General features: G+C 45.3%; 1 protein-coding gene across 1 annotated transcript in view; it reads left to right on the top strand.

Annotated features, from left to right (window-relative positions):
• The window catches only part of LOC126443040 (neuralized-like protein 4), a 279,279-nt gene that overhangs the window by 135,509 nt on the left and 123,585 nt on the right, over positions 1–20,185 (top strand). Inside the window, 2 exon segments of the mRNA XM_050090885.1 lie at positions 2,174–2,198; positions 18,849–18,975. Coding sequence (XP_049946842.1) covers positions 2,174–2,198; positions 18,849–18,975 — 152 coding nt within the window.

Genomic DNA, 20,185 nt, shown 5'->3' on the forward strand with positions numbered 1-20,185 from the left:
GTGTAGGAAAACAAAACGATGGGGGCTACCAGACTGCTTTGTCTGAAACTCCACCTTCCAGTCCCACACTGGTAGTCTGTGCGCCTGAGGTGACAGTCAGAAATATTTTTCCTCCAGCTTCTGTTGTGTGTACCTCCCTCGGGGTGCATTTTTTGGCCGTACGTCAACTGGGTCTTTCTTGCTCCTTAATCTGTCGTGGATTGTTTTGTGCAGTTAGTCCTCATTTTGTGTAATCACCCTGTCAGAATTTACCCTCATGACATGACATTCGTGTGTGTGTATTGATACCACTACGCAAGTGATACACTGCCCGGCTTTCAGAGTTAATAATTCAGTTAGTGGGGCAGGGGTGTTGATAACTTTAAAAAGGCTTGGCTGCTAACAGTTACATATTGTCTGTAGTTGTTATGGATTTATCAACTTAATTATGTAATTATGGAAAGTTACGAGGGTAGTTTGAAAGGTTCTCGGAACGTATTAGAAAAAAAGTACATACATCACTGAAACATTTTTTATTTTTCCATGTAGTCTCCTTGTAGATTAATGCACTTCGTCCAACGATGTTCCAGTGCCTTGATCCCATCTCAAAAATGAGTTTCCTCCAGGCCTGCAAAATAGTTGTCAACTCCGGCTATCAATTCTTCACTTGAAGTGAATGTTTGTTCACCAGAAAAATTTTCAGTTTTGGGAAAAGATGCAACTCTGATGGAGCCATACCAGGTGAATAAGGCAGGTGTGGCAGCAATTCGTACCTTAGTTCGTGTAAATTTGCCGCGGCGATCTGGCAAGCGCAAGCAAATTCACGCATTTTCAATTGGTGATCCTCCGTAAGCATTTTGTGCACTTTTGCAATGATTTCTGGAGTAGTGACAAATCTCGGTTGACCGCTGTGAGGACTATCATCTAAGCTCTCCCGACCAAATTTAAATTCATTTGTCCACTTGGCAACAGGTGAATATGAAGGGGCAGAATCCCCCAGTGTATTCTGGAAATTGCAGGAATGTCCTTTTGCTTTCATACCTTGCTGTTCGAAGTACTTAATCACTGCTCGAATCTCAATTTTTTTTCGCATCTCTGCAAATCACTGTGCGGGAACAACAACAGAGCCACGTCACCGTCACGGCTCTCTTCCGAGAGCACTGACGTGGCACGTGTTTACAGCCAACAGTCCGACGAATATCACACGAACAACTTGCCGCGTCAGTGCCAACCTCTCGTGGTAGTTCTGAGAACTTTTCAAATCACTGTCGTACTAAAGAACGACATTTTTCAATTTGATGTTTTAAAACGTTAGAAAACATATTGTTTACATTTCAGTAATCATTATAGATTGCAATGATTTTCTTCACGAGTACGCACTAAACCTGTTTGTGGACGATTCCACCACCACAGGTTAAAAGATAGTAACAAAACTGCTTTGAATCCGAGCAATGTCACAATCTCGAGGCACCTGTCTGTAAGGTGTTGCAGTTTTCGTAATGAAGTGATGTCACAAGATGTTCATCTGGCCTATCTATTCATCTTAATAATACACGCACTGATTCGATGATAGTAATGCCCGTCTTCTTCATTATTGTTATTAATTTCCCCCGTCCCCCTGCCACGAGTAAAGTGTTAAAGGCGGATGAAATTTTCGGTGATTTTGTGACATTATCTTCGTTTGGTGATTTTATTAGTCTTCTTAGGATTCAAAAACACTGCGTATATCGTGTTTTTTTTTAGTAGTTTTCCCAAAAATGCAAGCAAATAGGTGTTTTGTCTGTTCCTTTGTCGATTGTTAAGTTACGATAAAGACGTGTGTGGCACAGATGGTGTCGTTCAGTTAAACGGCGAGTGAAACAGAAAAACTAATCGGGTGGAAGCGTTTGTAAATGTTCCGAGTACTAGTAGCCCAGATTTGCTTAGCAGGATTGCAGTAACAAGGAAAATGAAAAAGTTAAACTAATATTTAGCCTTTTGCAGTTAACCTGAAGTTTTTATTTACAGTTGTCTTTAGTCCTAGAAAATCTTCTTTATTTTTGGCTAAAAATCAACTGAAATATTGCGTTGAGGCCTGAATCGGGCTTCTGACGTCTAACAATTTTCCGGGGCAGGGCCACCGTGACGGCCCCTTCTCCAGGTTGTGGCCACTTCTCGAATCGGCATCTACAGACGGGAAGGCCAGGTAATGCAGATCCCACTACGGGACGCACCCACTTGTAATGAGGGCAAACGTAGCAAAAGATGGAAGGAGAGGCACCAGAGACGGCAGTTGAGAAATGGTATTACGGCTCTTCTCGTTTTTTCTCCCGAGCCTTAATTTCACTATCGATGACTCTTCCCCCTGACGTATGAGGTTTCCCGCTGCCTGTCCCTGACCTCAATTGCACGGTACGGGCAGCGGACGAGCGGCAGGCGGTGTGGGCGGTAGGCGACTGCGAATCTCCCGCACTACTCCCTCCTGTGACTGCCACGTTAGGGGCTTCGGTCTCTGGCGAGCTGCAGTCGGTAAATCGGGCCTCTCCGATCGATTCTTCCACAGAGAGGGAATTGCAAAGTATCTTTCAATTTCTGCTAGCCGTCGGGTGTATTGCAGCAGGAATTCGTTTTTTGGAGGACGAGCCAGTCGCACTGAAAAAACCTTAAGAGTGACGATGCCGTGAGTGACTTACGGAATTGTTTCCCGAACTGAAGAAGTGGCTGGGAGAGGACGGCACTTCCAAAGTAACGAAAAGCTTTGAGACGATGTTGAGGCTAGTTTCAGTTCTTCGGCATTAACATTTTGTGGGGAGGGTGTCGGAAAATTGCTTCGCAGGTGCGGCAGGTGCCTCAGTCTTTACAGGTGATCGTAAAAAAGTAACCGCAGACGTACACAGCTTTAGTACTCCTGCCTCTATTTCTTAACATTCACCAGCCTGTCTGAATCTCTTCCCCAACGAAGAAACTATTAGTCCTGGAACACAGGATAGTTTCTTGCTTTTTAATGCTTTAAATAATGAAATACTGTTCAGTTAAGTTTTTGCACGCACAGCACAGTGGGTTTCAGGGATCCATTACCATAGCAGCTGTCAGAAACTTTGTGGCAAGTATGGAGGGGGTTCTTGGGGGCCCTCCCCCCCAGAAAATTTTAAAAATTAGAATTCCGATTCAGGCTTCTGACCGCTACATTCCAGTCACTGTGTGACTCTAAATAAAGAGGATTTTCGAGGAATAAAAACGATTGTAAACGAAAAAATCATCTGAAGAGGAAAAAGCTAAAAATTAGTTTAGTAAATATCAAGGGTGCTTCAGAAACATTTCTGTAATTTTCAGATACTGCAAAAGCAATATACACTCAACATAACTAAAGCAATACTTATATATCTAAAAACACAGATGATGTGACTTACCGAACGAAAGTGCTGGCAGGTCGATAGATACACAAACACACACACAAAATTCAAGCTTTCGCAACAAACTGTTGCATCATCAGGAAAGAGGGAAGGAGAGGGAAAGACGAAAGGATGTGGGTTTTAAGGGAGAGGGTAAGGAGTCATTCCAATCCCGGGAGCGGAAAGACTTACCTTAGGGGGAAAGAAGGGGTATACACTCGCGCGCAATCACCCACACACACACATATCCATCCGAACATACACAGACACCAGTCTGTGTATGTACGGATGGGTGTGTGTGTGTGTGTGTGTGTGTGTGTGTGTGTGTGTGTGTGTGTGTTCGGATGGATATGTGTGTGTGTGCGCGAGTGTTTACCCCCTTCTTTCCCCCTAAGGTAAGTCTTTCCGCTCCCGGGATTGGAATGACTCCTTACCCTCTCCCTTAAAACCCACATCCTTTCGTCTTTCCCTCTCCTTCCCTCTTTCCTGATGAGGCAACAGTTTGTTGCGAAAGCTTGAATTTCATGTGTATGTTTGTGTTTGTTTGTGTGTCTATCGACCTGCCAGCACTTTCGTTCGGTAAGTCACATCATCTGTGTTTTTAGATATATTTTTCCCACGTGGAATGTTTCCCTCTATTATATTCATTTAAAACAATACTTATGATCTTATTTTGCACTTATTTAACAGTGTCTGTGCCTACAGTCATGCATGCATGCATGATGCATGTATAAAGAAATGACATTGTAAAATAAGTATTAAAGCCTAGACAGGCAAAATGACAATAATCACATTGAACACACAGTCTGATTCTTTCTATTGTGGGAATCTGAGTAATGTTGCAAGTGTGAGGGGATGCAGACAGTGTGGTATGTGTATATTTAGACCAGTTTGTGGGGTGTGCACGGGCATCCTAAGTGGTTATTGTGACCACACACAATAGGCGGGAAATACGGGGTCGAGTCTCGGCCTGGCAAAAACTTTCCTGTGTCACCAACAGGCAGTACATGTATACCTAAAACAGCTGATGACAAAGAATTAACATTGAGTAAATCCGTTCTTATATGTGCTGTTTTTATGGATTCTAAAGAGACAAATAAAACAACTGAACACAGATGATATCACAAACTTACAAATAATTTCATGAGTGTATAATACACTCCTGGAAATGGAAAAAAGAACACATTGACACCAGTGTGTCAGACCCACCATACTTGCTCCGGACACTGCGAGAGGGCTGTACAAGCAATGATCACACACACGGCACAGCGGACACACCAGGAACCGTGGTGTTGGCCGTCGAATGGCGCTAGCTGCGCAGCATTTGTGCACTGCCGCCGTCAGTGTCAGCCAGTTTGCCGTGGCATACAGAGCTCCATCGCAGTCTTTAACACTGGTAGCATGCCGCGACAGTGTGGACGTGAACCGTATGTGCAGTTGATGGACTTTGAGCGAGGGCGTATAGTGGGCATGCGGGAGGCCGGGTGGACGTACCGCCGAATTGCTCAACACGTGGGGCGTGAGGTCTCCACAATACATCGATGTTGTCGCCAGTGGTTGGCGGAAGGTGCACGTGCCCATCGACCTGGGACCGGACCGCAGCAATGCACGGATGCACGCCAAGACTGTAGGATCCTACGCAGTGCCGTAGGGGACCGCACCGCCACTTCCCAGCAAATTAGGGACACTGTTGCTCCTGGGGTATCGGCGAGGACCATTCGCAACCGTCTCCATGAAGCTGGGCTACGGTCCCGTACACCGTTAGGCCGTCTTCCACTCACGCCCCAACATCGTGCAGCCCGCCTTCAGTGGTGTCGCGACAGGCGTGAATGGAGGGACGAATGGAGACGTGTCGTCTTCAGCGATGAGAGTCGCTTCTGCCTTGGTGCCAATGATGGTCGTATGCGTGTTTGGCGCCGTGCAGGTGAGCGCCACAATCAGGTCTGCATATGACCGAGGCACACAGGGCCAACACCCGGCATCGTGGTGTGGGGAGCGATCTCCTACACTGGCCATACACCACTGGTGATCGTCGAGGGGACACTGAATAGTGCACGGTACATCCAAACCGTCATCGAACCCATCGTTCTACCATTCCTAGACCGGCAAGGGAACTTGCTGTTCCAACATGACAATGCACGTCCGCATGTATCCCGTGCCACCCAACGTGCTCTAGAAGGTGTAAGTCAACTACCCTGTCCAGCAAGATCTCCGGATCTGTCCTCCATTGAGCATGTTTGGGACTGGATGAAGCGTCGTCTCACGCAGTCTGCACGTCCAGCACGAACGCTGGTCCAACTGAGGCGCCAGGTGGAAATGGCATGGCAAGCCGTTCCACAGGACTACATCCAGCATCTCTACGATCGTCTCCATGGGATAATAGCAGCCTGCATTGCTGCGAAAGGTGGATATACACTGTGCTAGTGCCGACATTGTGCATGCTCTGTTGCCTGTGTCTATGTGCCTTTGGTTCTGTCAGTGTGATCATGTGATGTATCTGACCCCAGGAATGTGTCAATAAAGTTTCCCCTTCCTGGGACAATGAATTCACGGTGTTCTTATTTCAATTTCCAGGAGTGTAATTCAATCCTCGCACAATTAAAAAAAAAGTTTAGAGAGACAGCCATTGCTATAATAGTGCCAGGGTGGTGCGTATTGTTAAATACAGATAAATGGGTGCACCGCTCATATTGCGATGTCACCTGGACAGAAAAATCACAACAGCTTATGGGCGAATGCCTCAAACCTTGTGACGTCGCTTGCGTCAAAAGCAATTTTATTCCTCTTCTTTAAACTCTCACATGTTGAACAAGAAAATTTTTGTTATCGCTGAGCATAACCTGTCTTAAAAACCTGTGGATTCGTTTGGATTTGCTGCCTACTAAGGAATGAAATAATTACAGTGTATAAAACATTTCAGTAGCACACGGTTAGTGAAATGTAAACAGTATCTTCTCCGATTTTTCTGGAATATCACTTCTCGTAACTCTGTAGTGAATGTCATACTCCTGTAACAATTACGGACAGTCTGTGGATATTTGGCAACTGTGCGTTACCATTGTAAAGTGAAATAAATTCCTGAAATCTGATGTAACTGGTTCAGAACTGGCTAGAAATCCAGTCTCCTCATAACTCTGTAATATTTTTCAGAAAATTTTCCCGTCGGTGCCATATATCTGGCCCTCATCTCAGGAACATAAAGTGAGCCTGCCTGATGAGTTTCTACATCCTTTGGGAAAACCTTTTCCTTCACCGTATCCAAAATTAGTGGCAGGGGCTAAATTATGCTATAGTGTCCACCACATCTCGGCATATACATGCTGGGAATGTTGCAGGATATACAGAGCCTGTGTATATAAGCCACTCCGTTTATCACAGTTTGCTCCTGTCTTACGGCTGAACGAAGTTCACTTGCTCACTGTTTGTAGTACGTGTCGATAGATATTATTTGTTCACATCCGTACGGCAGTGTACTCACGGTATTTGTATTTGCGAACAGCTGACAACGGAGACGACTCCGACGACCGTGGGCGGCGGCAACGCGAGCGAGACGCTGGGCCCGAGCAGCCAGACGGCGGTGCCCGCCGACTCCTGCCACAGGTGAGGCGTGCGGCGGAGGGCGCGTGCGGACTCGAACGGGGTGACCTCCTCCCTGTCGGACGGCACGGTGTTCGAGAACGTCGGTCGTGCTGAATTAGACTCTGTCTTCTGCTGTGACATCTTGAAAGTTGTGGATCGAGGTGGTCAGTCAGAAGGAATATGTCTGGACTTGATGTAGTGTTTCCTTTCCTCGGGGTTCTGCCGTGAAAATACAAAATAGAAAATCTCATTGGGTTTTGAATTTTGATGGAATAAGTTACGGATAAGGCGGACTTCGTATTACTGATTGAGATACTGCTGTAATTTGACCGTGAATGGCAGACCGGTTCCGGAACACTACAAAAAGGGACTGTAAGGCAATAGCATCAGAAATAAGTTGAAATTTACCTTATAATTCTGTCAGAAACGTAGTATCTATTATAATATAGTCTTTGTGGCTGCGTCTGGAATACTTCTCGATTTTCTTGTAGGATGTCCTTTTTTTCATTGTTCGCCGGTCCTCTTGTTCTCCGTCTGATGAAAATTTCTTGAAGTTCTCACTGTCTGGATTAATTTATAAATTTGGCGATAACCATTGCGAATCACTACTGAAATGACTTGAAAACGCCGTGTGTTCGTTTCGTAATATAGTTTTAATTTCCAATTAAAATCACTCTTTAAAATCAACGCCGAAAAATACACGTCTTAAACGTATGAAGACAAGATAACAAGAGAGTAACGAACTAGTTGTTAAAACAAGCACCTACGCGAAAGTAAAAAAAAAGATCAAAATTACTTACAAAAATCTGTCGCTGGTGCAGCGCTCTTCTGCATGCGCGATCGTAAATCACATCTTTGCTCTGGTGGAGGCGCGGTAGTCAAAGTACCGTTACATTGCAAACGGCTCTCGGCCCAGTCCGGTGCCGATAGTTCCGAGGAGCGTACAATAAGTAATGTGACACCCCCCCTTTTTTTTTTTTTTTTTCCAGTTGAAAGAATGTTAAACTGGTTGTAGGACATCGTGGAATGTTTCCACTCAATCACCGATAGGTTTTGAGAAGTTCTGATAGGTGGCGCTGAAATGCTGCCTGTAACGGAGGCGCGTTCCGGGTGGCGACCTGCGATCGGGTTTCTTTTGGCAGAAAACAGTGTGTGTTGCACATATTCGTACGCATTTCCGGAATACGTACGGAGACCTGGCACCGAACAAAAGCCGGGCGAGTGGCGGGCGAGACGTCTGCCACCGTCACGACGAGCTCGAGAAAACCTGTCCGCCCGGCTGTGACTCCTGCAGTGTCAGAACGTGCAGACGCACTCGTTTGAGTGCACAACTGTGTGTCTGTCGACATTGCCGACACTTCCACCAGTCGGGGTACTCGAAGTTGCGTGCCCGCCGGGTTCGTCGCTGCCCCACCTTCCGATTTCCACCTGTTCGGCCCTACGGAGGACGCGCTCTTTGAGACGTAGTGTGTGGGTGGTGGTGAGGTTATCGGTGCAGCGATACGTCGGCTCTGACGTCGACCGGTAGAGACGTACCGTGCGGGCACGCGGGACACCCCTCGTAACGTGGCTATCACATCACATGGAGATTATGATGAAAAATGGCATTTGTAGCTGTAAGATTGGGGAATAATGTGGTGTATTGGAATTCTGAATAAATCTGACACGCTTTCAGAAAAATGTGTTTGATCACTTATTGAATGCCCCTCGTATTAATGAAGGTACGATTATACAGGATCTCAAAGGAGGAATGGTTAGTGTTCAGGGATATGACTGGAAGCATTTGAAGAAAAGGGCTTCGTATGGAGATATTCTCCATTCCGAACGGTTTCTGAGATGGATCACATTTAATATGCATTGTAACTTATTTTCTTCAGTACATTGTCAGTTTTACGCAACAATTAGTAAACATTACAACGTGCTTTTCCGATGCACATTACATTTCAGGGGTTGTACAGTTCACAATTAATGTTCAGATGTTCCACTGTCAACTACACCATTTCCGCACTCTCTGTCGAACTTTCGGGTCACTTGTCCGGGTGCCTCTCCACTTTCCCTAAATGGGGCAGCAGTGTCCACACTGTAACTCGGCAGTTCTTATGTACGCCTCAGACTTCGTCTGGTACTATGTACAAAAATCTAATGGTGAAAAATGTGGTGATATAGGTGACCAGTTAATTGTACTATGATATGACAAAAGTCCAACGATTAGAGTAAGTGTAAGTGGGATGTCGATTCCCTCGTCTGGTAAAATGTGGGGCAGCTCTGTCGTGCCGGAAGTACATTGAAGTGCACGTGGCCAAAGGAACGTATCGAAAGTTTAGAGTACGTGTGGGTTCCGTATTGTCCGACGTCTTCCTCCAGGAGAACGGAGTGCCTCAGGGCTCCGTCTTGAGTGTAGCCCTTTTTGCCATAGCGATCAGTCCAATTATGGATTGCATTCCACCTAATGTCTCAGGCTCTCTCTTTGTCGATGACTTCACGATCTACTGCAGTGCCCAGAGAACATGCCTCCTGGAGCGCTGCCTTCAGCGTTGTCTAGACAGCCTCTACTCTTGGAGCGTGGCAAATGGCTTCCGGTTCTCTGAAGAGAAGACGGTTTGTATCAACTTTAGGCGATATAAAGAGTTCCTTCCGCCATCCTTACATCTCGGTCCCGTTGTTCTCCCATTCGTGGACACAACTAAGTTTCTAGGGCTCACGTTGGACAGGAAACTGTGTTGGTCTCCACATGTCTCTTATTTGGCGGCCCGTTGTACACGTTCCCTTAATGTCCTCCGAGTTCTTAGCGGTTCATCTTGGGGAGTGGATCGCACTGTCCTGCTTCGCTTGTATCGGTCCATAGTCCGATCGAAGCTGGATTATGGGAGCTTCGTCTACTCGTCCGCTCGGCCATCCCTCTTACGCCGGCTCAACTCCATCCACCATCGGGGGATACGCCTTGCGACCGGAGCCTTCTACACTAGTCCTGTCGAGAGTCTTTATGCTGAAGCTGCCGAATTACTATTGACCTACCGGCGCGACGTACTGCTGTGTCGGTATGCCTGCCGGCTGTTGTCTATGCCCGACCACCCCTCTTACCAGTCCTTCTTCGCCGATTCTCTCGACCGTCAGTACGGGTTGTATGTGTCTGCCCTGCTGCACCCCGGAGTCCGCTTCCGTCGCCTGCTTCGACAATTGGATTTTGCCCTCCCTACCACCTTCAGAGAGGGTGAGAGCCCGGCACCACCTTGGCTCCAGGCTCCGGTTCATATTTATCTCGACCTCAGCTCACTCCCGAAGGAGGGTACTCCGGCTGCAGTGTATTGCTCACGGTTTGTCGAACTTCGTGCTCGACTTGCCGGTCACACCTTTATTTACACCGATGGCTCCAAAACTGACGATGGTGTCGGCTGTGCCTTTGTCGTCGGGGCCGCCACCTTTAAATACCGGCTCCTCGACCAATGTTCCAGCTTTACGGCCGAGCTTTTTGCTCTCCATCAGGCCGTTCAGTATGCTTGCCGCCACCGCCATTCATCGTATGTACTCTGCTCTGACTCACTCAGTGCTCTTCAGAGCCTTGGAGCTCACTATCCGGTCCATCCCTTGGTGCAACGGATCCGGCAGTCCCTCCATTCTTTCGCTGATAATGGTGGTTCTGTCAGCTTTCTGTGGGTTCCTGGACATGTAGGAGTGCCTGGGAATGAGGCTGCGGATGCTGCAGCCAAGGCTGCAGTCCTCCTGCCTCGGCCAACCTCCCATTGTGTCCCGTCATCTGACGTTCGTGTGGATGTCTGTAAGAGGCTTGTGTCATTGTGGTGGGATGCTTGGTCATCCCTCCAAGGAAACAAGCTCCGGGCAGTAAAACCGCTCCCAACTGCTCGGACAACATCCTCCCGACCATCTCGGCGCGAGGAGGTCCTTCTGACCAGGTTGCGGATTGGGCATTGCCGGTTTAGCCACCGCTACCTGCTCTCCGGTGACCCAGCCCCGCAGTGCCCTTGTGGTCAGGCATTAACAGTGCGCCATGTTTTATTGTCGTGTCCCCGCTTTAGTCAATTTCGTGTTGTCCTGTCCCTGCCATCTACTTTACCGGATGTTTTAGCTGATGACGCTCGAGCAGCTGCTCGTATTCTGCGTTTTATAACTTTGACTGGCTTGTCCAAAGACATCTAACCTTTTTACTTATTTTATCTGCATCTTTGTCAGGACTTTGTTTCTGGTGTCCCCTCCTCCCCTTGAGTTTTACTAGATTCCATGTGCCCTAACAACTGTGACTGGGCGCTAATGACCTCAGCAGTTGAGCGCCCTTACACCCTACCAAAAAAAAAAGGGGAACGTCATCAACATGTACGACAAACGAATTTTCCAAAAAATGCGAGTAATTCTGTCCCACCACTCACTCTCGTAAAATGTGTATGTCGACATGTTTCTAATTGTGATGCTGCAAACATTGATCAAAAAATTGATTTCTCCTGCAGCGTGTGGATATCCCTGCAACCCTCGACAGTTATTGCGTACGTCATCGACTCCGTTCCGTGTAAATGTGCCTTTGTCAGTGAACAGTATTAATGGAAGTGAGTGACAGTTGTCATTTGACAGGTAACAAAATTTGAGTCGTGGGACTTAGTGACCAAAGTGGAGATTGTGGACACGTGTTCTAGTTTTTGCACGTTGTGCTCAACATCGACATTGTCGTTGTAACAATACGAGTCAAGATAGATGTAACGGAACTTGAATAGAGTATTTGCCTTTATTGGTTATGGTAGAGAGATCGATCTTTCGGTCCTGTCTGTACATTTATATATAATATTGCATGAATAAAGTCTGGGCAAGGGTAAAGCTATCGTTAAAAACGCACGCTGCGCGACTTGTTAAGATTTGGTCGGTCATAATAATAATAACAACATGCTTTCGAATACAATTAAAATGTAACGGCGATACCTGTTTACTGTTATTGGAAATAATATGTAGTAAATTAATGAGTAAGGTAGTCGATCCTATAAGAAGAGGTAAAATTGGGCATATTGAGAGGTGTTTTTTTCTTTATATCAACGAAGCTGATGATACGGCGTCATTTTTTTTTGTTTACTCTTAGAAATAAACAACTAAAGAAATGCTGATTGTGCGTAGTGAAAAAATATAGGGGCCAGTTATGAATAACTACGGTATAGAATCAGAGTAATAAAAGGACATTTAGTTACACGAAATCGCGGATAGTGAAGTGTGGTCATTAAATTGAGTACACCTACAGGGCAGTCAATTCCGGGATAAATCTATACGCATCTCACAAGGGACGCGCTATTGAGACCGTTGTGTGTTTTTTTTTTTTTTAATTATATCGCAGAGAGCGGGCTCCAGTTTATGAGCAACCAAAACTGTTCATCAAAGGGTTTCGATGGAACTTGGGAGTTAGGGTTCAGGCACTCGCATATACTCGACATCAGAGTGGGAATGAGTGGTGACTGCGAAATAAAACCGTGAACAAAGTTACGTTAAATAAAACAGAAGAAACAAGACAGTTTGGTCGTATCTGCTATTATTCCATAAACTGTAACATTTCTTCTCGTTGTACGAAGCATTTATAGACGATCGTTATGACAATTTGCTTCGAAGGGATCTCGTTAAGAGTTAAGTTTTGGGGACCTGGTCGAGAGGGGGTAGTTGGTAGATCCTAACTACTGCAGCTATTCTGGAATCAGGTGTTACCGTGACCGTTGTGTGTTGTCAGTGACTTAAGGTTACCATATCTCACGCTCTAAGATCGACGCGCCTTTCCTCTTGGTTTAACGGTGCCTCACGTCAACAATGACAACGCCGACGACGCAGGAAGGTATGGTAGATCGTGGCACGTAGATACGTGTATAGTCGCCGTGTGCCAGAAGTGAGAGTACGCTGCACGTTTTGCCAGTGTGTAGCTGTAGGTTGTCAAACTACATGTTCAGAAGAAAAATGGGAACTCGAAAGAATACCTGCTTCGTAAAAAAAAAAAAAAAAAAAAAAATAGAAATAATGCTGAAAACTCTTGAAACAATCTAGTCAGGAATTCGACGTGTCGGAAGACTCCGACAGTATTCTGAGATTGCAGCAGCAGGAGCACTACTGTCGCAGAAGCAGTAAACGTACACCGTATCTGCATATTCATTGCTGCTGTAAATGTGTGCTATTTTAGTCATTTGGGATAGGGCAAATTTCCTTACAAAGTTTCTCACTTCAAATTGGCATTCCCATCGTATTCCCGAACACTGACTACTCGTCTCAGAACACCTTGTATAGGACAGGCTCGTTCACCGATTTTCTCGAGCAACTGACAGTGGGCAAAAATCTGTTTTATGGGTATGGGGCCATTGGTGGGAAATGACAGAGTTAAGAAGCTCGTATTTCTTTTAAGCGACGGAAACTCCGGGTCGGAATATCGACAGTATTACGGAAACGTCAGACTGCTACTCGGCATGCTGCTGCCGACGGTACCCCCCCCCCCCCCCCCACCACCACCACCACCACCACCACCACCACCACCACCACTGCCTGCTGTGCCGGGCAGTCCGGGTTCGCCTCGCCTCGCCCGTGCCCTGCTGCCCCTCCCCCTCCCTTGCCGTGCTCCAGATCATCGCTCCCATTCGACACGTCTACGTTGCAGAGTGGCTGCAGGTAGTGGCCGTGTGTCTGAGGTTGTAACACTATCGGCTACTACTAAATTAGCAACACACCAGTAGTGTTAATCCTGTGAAACCATTGTAGTGGTTAATAAACAAGAAAAAGAGAAGAAAAGAGAAGAAAAGGTTGAAAATGTGGGAAGAAATGGTGAATAAAAAGGGGTTTTTTAAAATCGTTAATGACCGTGAAAAAGGGAAAGAATGAAGTGCAAATCGGACTTAGTATTGCAGAAAAGTTATCGGACTTCGTGATTCGGAAAAGCTATTGTTGGGGTGGTCCTTGTGGCTTTTCTGAGCAAAAGTCAAACCAATTTCCACTACAAAAATTATTTGAAAGAGAACAGAGAATAACAAAATGTGATTAACAGGGGGAAATGAAGCAGATAAGAGTTCATCCTTTACCGTGTTAACATGTCTTTTCTCGTGCGGTGTCTAGGTCTTGTTCTCCAAAAATCTCCTGCTTCATTTCCACGTGAAAAGTTGTAGCTGCTCCGAAATTTTGCAATAAATTTCATTGTCCAGGAATTACTAATGTATACAAATCAAAACCATCTTGATATTGAATGCAATGTATTTTACCTTGCTGCTTCCATCCTCCGAATTTCGTACAAACTTCCACAATACGTCTGCACATCAATAGGTTTTTTCGTCTTCATCCGACCGAGACTAGCTAATAAGTTTCTACGTCTGAATCATACTAAGACTAGCGAATAAGTGAGTTAAGCTTCTGCTCTCCAGAGACAAGAGCGGGTAGAAACCAAAAAGAGTTAAAATTTTAGTACCTTCATTTTCTTATATATTTTCTCTGCCGTAGAGCGCTCATACAGGTGCGGCGGTATAATTTACATCTGAGGGAACGAGTGTAGTGCGGCAAAATTCAAAGTTCCGCTACACAATTTTAATTTGTCTGTGATGTTAAGGTATCGGACTGTTTTTGTTTCTCTAAAAATTTCTACTGAAGGGAAGCAGTAGCAGGACAAACAGGAATCGAATCAGTCTTTCAGTCTTCTGTTAGTAATGAAGTAAACTGCAATTACATAAAAGGAAATGGTCACCAGCCTAATTAGACATACATATAAAGATAGTAACTGTTCTCGAAAGAACAGATACCGTTGATAACCGTGCAGCTTCTCTAGAATAAATGATAATTAATTGAAACCCTCAGCTGCTGACAGGTGTTGTTGATATACCTCGATGGGGACAGCTGAAAATGTGTGCCCCGACCGGGACTCGAACCCAGAATCTCTTGCTTACATGGCAATTACACTATCCATCTGAGCCACCAAGGACACAGATGAATATCGTGACTGCAGCGACTTACCCCTTGCATGCTTCCTGTGAGACCCACATTCCCAACTGTCTACATTCTACAGTTCAGGAAGAAATGGAGCCTGTAGCGGGTTCGTCTATACACGGGGAAGTCAGCGCTCGTGCAGTCGCATGTCGCACCGGCATTCCATACACTACTGTTCGGTTGGCACTTTGGATTACCCTCCGATGCTATCTGTACAAAATCCGTCGGCATCGTGAACTGTTACCTGGCGAGTTAGTGAAGCGGAGGGCATTTGTGGTGTGGGCGTTTCACACGATGGCGGAAGATGACGATTAGTTCAGTAACGTGTTGTGGACCGATGAAGCTCATTTCACACTCCGAGGGTCTGTCAACGCCCACAACTGCAGAATTTGGGCTACCAAAAATCCTAGAACTGTCGTGGAAACTCCACTGCATGATGAGAAAGTCACGGTATGAGTTGGATTTACCACATCTACCGCTATCGCGCCGTTTTTCTTTGGGGAAATGCGTGATTCTGGTTTTGTAACAACTACCGTGACAATTGAGAGGTACGCCGATATGTTACAGAATCGCATCATCCCCAGTCTGGCTGATAAACACCCGCTGGAACGTACGATGTTTATGCAGGTTGGCGCTCCACCCCATATTGCTAGACGCGTGAAAGATCTCTTGCGCGCGTCGTTTTGTGACGATCGTGTGCTCACCCGCCACTTTCGTCATGCTTGGCCTCCCAGGTCCCCAGACCTCAGTCCGTGCGATTATTGGCTTTGGGGTTACCTGAAGTTGCAAGTGTATCGTGATGGACCGACATCTCTAGGGATGCTGAAAGACGACATCCGACGCCAATGCCTCACCATAACTCCGGACATGCTTTACAGTGCTGTTCACAACATTATTCCTCGACTACAGCTATTGTTGAGGAATGATGTTGGACAACTTAAGCATTTCCTGTAAAGAACATCATCTTTGCTTTGCCTTACTTTGTTATGCTAATTATTGCTATTCTGATCAGATGAAGCGCCATCTGTCGGACATTTTTTGAAGTTTAGTATTTTTTTGGTTCTAATGAAACCCCATGTCACTCCAATCATGTGTGTCAACAATTTGTACCTCTCTATCTACATTATTCCGTGATTTATTCAGTTTTCAAATTTATGCTGACTTTTTGATCACCCGGTATGCACTGATATGAAATTTCATGGTAGACTAAAACTGTGTGCCAGATTGAGGCTCAGACTAGGGACCTTTGCTTTTTGCAGGCAAGTGTTCTGCCAACTGAACTACCCAAGCATGACTCACAACCCGTACTCACAGCTTTAGTTCTGCCAGCACCTCATCTCCTGTGTGTGCACGTGACACACATTTTTACTCTGCCAGGAAGTTTCACGTGTAAGCTAATTACAGCACATAATATTCCTTCGCAGACAATCTGTAACCGTTAAGTTCAGCTTGCATGATTAAAAGTGCATTTTTTGTGTAACTTGAAACCAATGTTGCACCACATGCGTACAACTGGGAAGAAATAATTACAGGTATGAAGTGAATGTACTTATCTTTCTTTGTGTTGATAGTTCATAAACCACTGAATAACATCTGAACACACAGAAAACATGACTGGCTAAAGCTGCAGTAGGCATGTTTCGTGTCTGTCTGTAACCTAGTTGTTCGCACCGCATTTTTGGCAACTAAATGGTTCAAAAGAATAGTATTTGTTACTTAAATTAATATTTTTTAACTTAATGTAAAATTTATATTCAGTGTTTCTATAATTTGAAAGTTTCTTTTGTAGACAATATTTTTGAAAGAATTAGTTTTTCAATAGAATAGTCATTCTTACGTCAGTAGACCGTAGTGTTCCCATTAAAGTATGTGATGAGTAATTTAAATAACTTTTGTCTTTGCAGAAATCTTACGTAAATCTCTATTTTGCTTATGCTGTCATTTAAAATGAGATGACAAAGCTTTATTGCTGTATGTTATACAATGTGATGCTTGCAACAACAACGCAAAAGGTCTCCTTCTGTTAGATAAAATCCATACTGAATGAAGTGATTACCTGTATTGCGTCATGCATAAAATAGACCAGAGACTAGGAGAAGTTACTTCATTAACGTAATTTTGCCTGTCCCTCGATACATTTGAGGAGGCACTAGAGCACTTATTTCTCCTGGACGTGTAGTACTGTGTTATCTATCCTCTGCCGTGTGCTTCACGTTGGTTTGCATAGTATAAATGTAGATGCAGATAATGCACCAGTATTCATCTTTCATTGTGCAGGAAGAGTGGCACATTGTGTCCAAACCTGTGCTGTGAACAACTGGATGGAGTAAATCAATGTTTAATTGAAAAGCACCCAGCAGTTGTCGACGGGAGGGATACTATTCCACAACACGATGGTTCAAAATGGGAGTGTGTGACATGAACTTTGGGAAAAAAAAATTAATGAATTCGGGTGAGATCACCCGATACCACATTCTTGGATTTCCATTTGTTGCGATGGCTACAACATTTCCTGAGAGTCAAAAATTAGAACATTTGGATGGTGTCCAAAAAATTGATTTTTATAGATCTGGCATTTAAATTTGCACACTATATGGAAAAAGGTTATTGGGAATGAGGACATTTACAGTGTCAATTAAGAATAAAAAAATTGTTAAAAATTTACCTGTTTTAATTTACCATGTACACACAAATAATTTGTGGATATTTTTTCCCGAATTTAAGGATGAGAAACTGGGTGCACAGATTTTTTGTCGTAAGTTTAGTACTGCTGTGCTTCCGGCAATAAATCCCGTCGTACTATGTTGGGGCCTCAATCTGTGACGTGTCAGTAGCAGGTTAGAAATGAAGCATTAACTGCATAGTAACTTGTCAATTACGGCTACAAGTTCTCGTTATCACCCGTACGCGGCTAAAGAAAAACTAAAATTTACTGAAGAAGCAGAGAACATCAGAAACGTGGCAGCGGGAAGAAAGTATCGTGCGAGCGAGGGTCGTACTCGCAACTGGCAACGAAACAAAACGTGGCTTTGAGAAATAAACGGTAATCGCCAAACATTTCACGGCCGACAGGCGTAGTGACCGAACCTCGAAAAAGTCTCGGCGATTATGTAGAGGAGAAGCGACAGTACGGATCTGGAGAAATGTGCCAACTCTGAACGACGGCTTTAGCAAAGAACTAGGCACAGTCAGTTTCAAAGCTAGCCCGGGAGCAGTCTGTCGAGTGTTTTCAGTTGAAACGGAAGTGTCTTCCAGAGGTAAACTACTGTCGCTCAATGGCTTACGGGCAGTTAGGAGGAAAAAGTAGTGTATATTCACAGATACGTGATAAATTTGTGCCGTGAACATTCCTACGTTCTATTGCAATCTGTAATGCGCATCGAAAGGGGAATCCGGCGTCACGATAACAAACTGGTGGCAGTGAGAAGCATATGTGTACAGTGGCGTGTGTAACGGGCGATAGGTCAAAGCTGCAATCTTACACGATATTTAAGAGGAAAACTACTCCAGAAACATCAGTGAACGGCAGGTCGGTGAGAGCAAATCCCGAAGAGTGGCCGGACAGTGACCTCGCGGTCGACCGGCCGGTGCACGTTTGGCAGTGTCTCCTTGTGTGTTGCTGAATTTATGTAACGTGCCAGTTGTGGAGAACTCCTGTGGACATACACCGGGAAGGTGTGTGACAAAGTGAGGAAAAGGGAAAACTGATTCAGTCATTGTTCTTGAAGAGGCCGGGCATCCATCCTCCAACCACCAGATGGGCATGCATGAAAACGAGTGACACACACACACACACACACACACACACAGCACAAAAACAAATTAAAGCCAACGCCACATAATTCAGTCACACCAATTATTTGTGTATACACGGTAATGCAGAAAAACAACATTACGTTCTGGTCACCTTAATGTTACAAGTCTGATTTTCGTGAAGCTCTGAAACCCGCAGCAGCTACGTAACCGGGTCGGTGTCTTTTCATTTCCCAGGTTTGGTGCCGTCAGCGGGAAGAACGTGGTACTGCGGTCCGGCGGCACAGTCGCCACCCGACTGCGTGGCTACTCGCACGCCCTCGTGTTTTCTTCCGACCCCCTTGAACCCGACGAAACATTCGAGGTAAGTTTCTCGTAAAATTTACGAGCGCCGATCCGTTGCTGTAAATATGAATTATTATGTTACAGACAATCCGTGTATATTGAGCTATCTCACAGAATCTTCTCTCACTTTTTAACCCAGTCTCCATTTCCTCGAACAAATTTTTCCCCACCGCGTAGTAAGTTGTAAAATTCACCGCAGTAGAAATTACGACGACAACGACAAACGAATCGTCACCGATGCGAATGACTGGTGGCCGACGCTGAATAGAAATGTACATTTCCTCTTTGCATATACAGCAGGTTTGTCAGTGAAGTCGATAAGGATCTGGCTGCGCGCTCTGGGTCTACGGTGACTAAAACAATTAGAAGTCTTCGGTAAAAAGTAATATATTGTACTTGACTGGTCGTACAGGAGTCTTTGTAGTCAGGAGGAATATAATTACAAACAGAGAGTTACAGAGCCATCAAATAGGCCGTACTTTAACTGAGCACCTTGTTACAGGTTGCTTCCTATCAGCTGAAGACTGTACTACTTTCCTACTCGACGTCCCGAGTGAGAGTGGCCGAGCGCACACTAGAGACTTGTCGCGAGCCTCAGAGCGACGCCGGTATCGACTCGCGGGTCCGGCGATACTAGTACGGACCCCGGTCGATAACTGCGACCCCTAAAGAGTGTGGTACCGAACGTCGGTACCGCATTCCTCCTCCGCAAATACGGCTTACGACTGCCGGGTGGAGGGCCCCACACTGACGTAGTTGAGGAGGTGGGGAGCCCGGCTGCAGACGAGGCGTGCCCACCCGCACCCTGCCATTCGGACTGAGGGGAGGCAGGAAATGCCTGGAAACTACTCCAGGGTGCGACAATTGGTCCTGTCACGGTCGCCAGTTGATGTGGTTAATAAAAAAGAAAAGAAAAAAGAAAAGGCTGAAAATGTGGGAAGAAATGGTGAATAAAAAGGGGGTTTTAAAATCGTTAATGACCTTGAAAAAGGGAAAGAATGAAATGCAAATCGGACTTCGTGATTCGGAAAAGCTATTGTCGGGGTGGTCCTTGTGGCATTTCTGAGCAAAAGTCAAACCAATTTCCACAACAAAAATTATTTGAAAAGAACAGAGAATAACAAAATGTGATTAACAGGGGGAAATGGCATAGATAAGGGTTCATTCATTACCGTGTTAATATGTCTTCTTTCGTGCGGTGTTCAGGTCTTGTTCTCCAACAATCTCCT

Source organism: Schistocerca serialis, unplaced genomic scaffold, assembly GCF_023864345.2.
Source record: "Schistocerca serialis cubense isolate TAMUIC-IGC-003099 unplaced genomic scaffold, iqSchSeri2.2 HiC_scaffold_1420, whole genome shotgun sequence".
NCBI classification, from domain to species: Eukaryota; Metazoa; Arthropoda; class Insecta; order Orthoptera; family Acrididae; genus Schistocerca; species Schistocerca serialis.